Source organism: Penaeus monodon, chromosome 25, assembly GCF_015228065.2.
Source record: "Penaeus monodon isolate SGIC_2016 chromosome 25, NSTDA_Pmon_1, whole genome shotgun sequence".
Lineage (NCBI taxonomy): Eukaryota > Metazoa > Arthropoda > Malacostraca > Decapoda > Penaeidae > Penaeus > Penaeus monodon.
The window spans coordinates 14,797,979-14,799,634 of NC_051410.1; the positions used below are offsets into that span (position 1 = coordinate 14,797,979).

General features: G+C 39.9%; 1 protein-coding gene across 1 annotated transcript in view; it reads right to left on the minus strand.

Moving 5' to 3' along the window:
* Positions 1–1,656, minus strand: part of LOC119589069 (dnaJ homolog subfamily C member 13-like) — a gene marked incomplete in the record, with an annotated part of 65,901 nt that overhangs the window by 23,752 nt on the left and 40,493 nt on the right. Inside the window, 4 exon segments of the mRNA XM_037937646.1 lie at positions 16–147; positions 462–626; positions 745–948; positions 1,111–1,272. Of these exon segments, the coding sequence (XP_037793574.1) occupies positions 16–147; positions 462–626; positions 745–948; positions 1,111–1,272 (663 nt within the window).

Genomic DNA, 1,656 nt, shown 5'->3' on the forward strand with positions numbered 1-1,656 from the left:
GGGGTATTTCCTGACCTCTGGTGTATCAAATTCTCCTAGGAATATCTCAGCAAACTTGTCTGGACCATAGTTTTCCAGGTAGCACACCATGGCCTCAGGTAGGATCTGACCAAGTATGCTCTGCTGCATAATATCACCACCCAGGTTCTAAGAGAGAGAACAAAATCATAATCAAACAGAATGTTTGGTAAGATATCTAGTACATTTCATATAACCCATTCATAACAGGAAAACTGTGGAGTTTGGCATGGCTGAGGTTAGTAAGTACTACTCTGCACCAGGACTTGTTCAGTTCAGGCACAAAACTTGTAATTCATCATTGCAGCCACTGATAAAGGACTCATGATGTGATTAGGTGGGACTCTTAATGCAATAGGAGGTTGCCTGGTGTGAATGGGTTAATGAACTTGAAGAAACACTCATATTCTTATAATCTCTTACTGTCTATTTCATATTCATACCTCTTCAGCTCTGAAAGCCTGTTGCATGTGAGACATGTGAAGAAAGCGTCCAATGGGCAACACATTGGATCCCATGTACATAAGAATGAAGAAGAAGACTCCTGTTGTATAAATAGTGGACAGATGAGGATTGTCTTGTATAATCTCTACTAGAAGAGTTGCCACCTGTAACAGAAAAACAGGATATATGAGTTTTCATGAACACAGAAAGAGAGCAAAGGAAAACACTCACTTGCATGTATCTCATGCATTTATGAAGAATGCTTATAGAGTACTTCCTCACCTTCTCCACTAATATTGGATCAAATGTGAGCAGCAACTGAACAATGTGTGGCAAAGAGAGAGGAGTAGACAGTAAGTTCTTGATGCGTGGAAGAGGTCTTATCACAGCTCCATCCTCTGTTCGTGAAGGGAAGTATCTACACATGGTGATGAGCATATTCAGGATGAGGGTGGCTAAGTCACTTTCTGTCATTACTGCATTACCCTGTGTGGACCAAGAATTTTGTTTACAATAAAATCTAGAAATCTAGAAATATTATTTACAAAAATGGTGTATTAAAAATTATTACGTATTTCAGTCCTAAAACAAGTTTAACTTATAACCAATGGAATTTGGATGAGAGAAAAGAAAATCAAAACCACTCACCGTAGCAGCCAACGACCACTTCAACTGAGGAATGTTAGTTAGTGGATGCCAACCGTCCATGCCTTGTGCCCAGCATAGAGTCTTCAAAGAGAGTGTGCCATCTGCCCAGAAGTCCTTCAGTTCCTTGAAGCTGAAGGGGCCAGCACGCTCTTTGTTGGTGCCCTGAACCAAAGAACATCATTACAATGTGTACTTTGTAGTCAGGTGAACTAGACTCAAATGATTTTATTCTGCTTAGTCTAGTTAACTCATAAACTGTGCCAGATATCTTCACATGCAATATGAGCAACTGTGCTAGATATCTTCACATGCAATATGAGTAACTGTGCCAGACATCTTAAGATGACAAATCATCTGAGCTGCATATCAAAAATTCCTGCCAAGTCAGGCAAAAATCCAATGAACCTCATCTGGCAAAATCATCACTCTCTCACTGACATCCTCCCCACCATGCTCTCAGCTCCCCCTGGGATACAGTACAATCACATGAGCTAAACCAAAAGATATATATTTATATCTTTTGCAGTTACCTCCTAATTTATTACT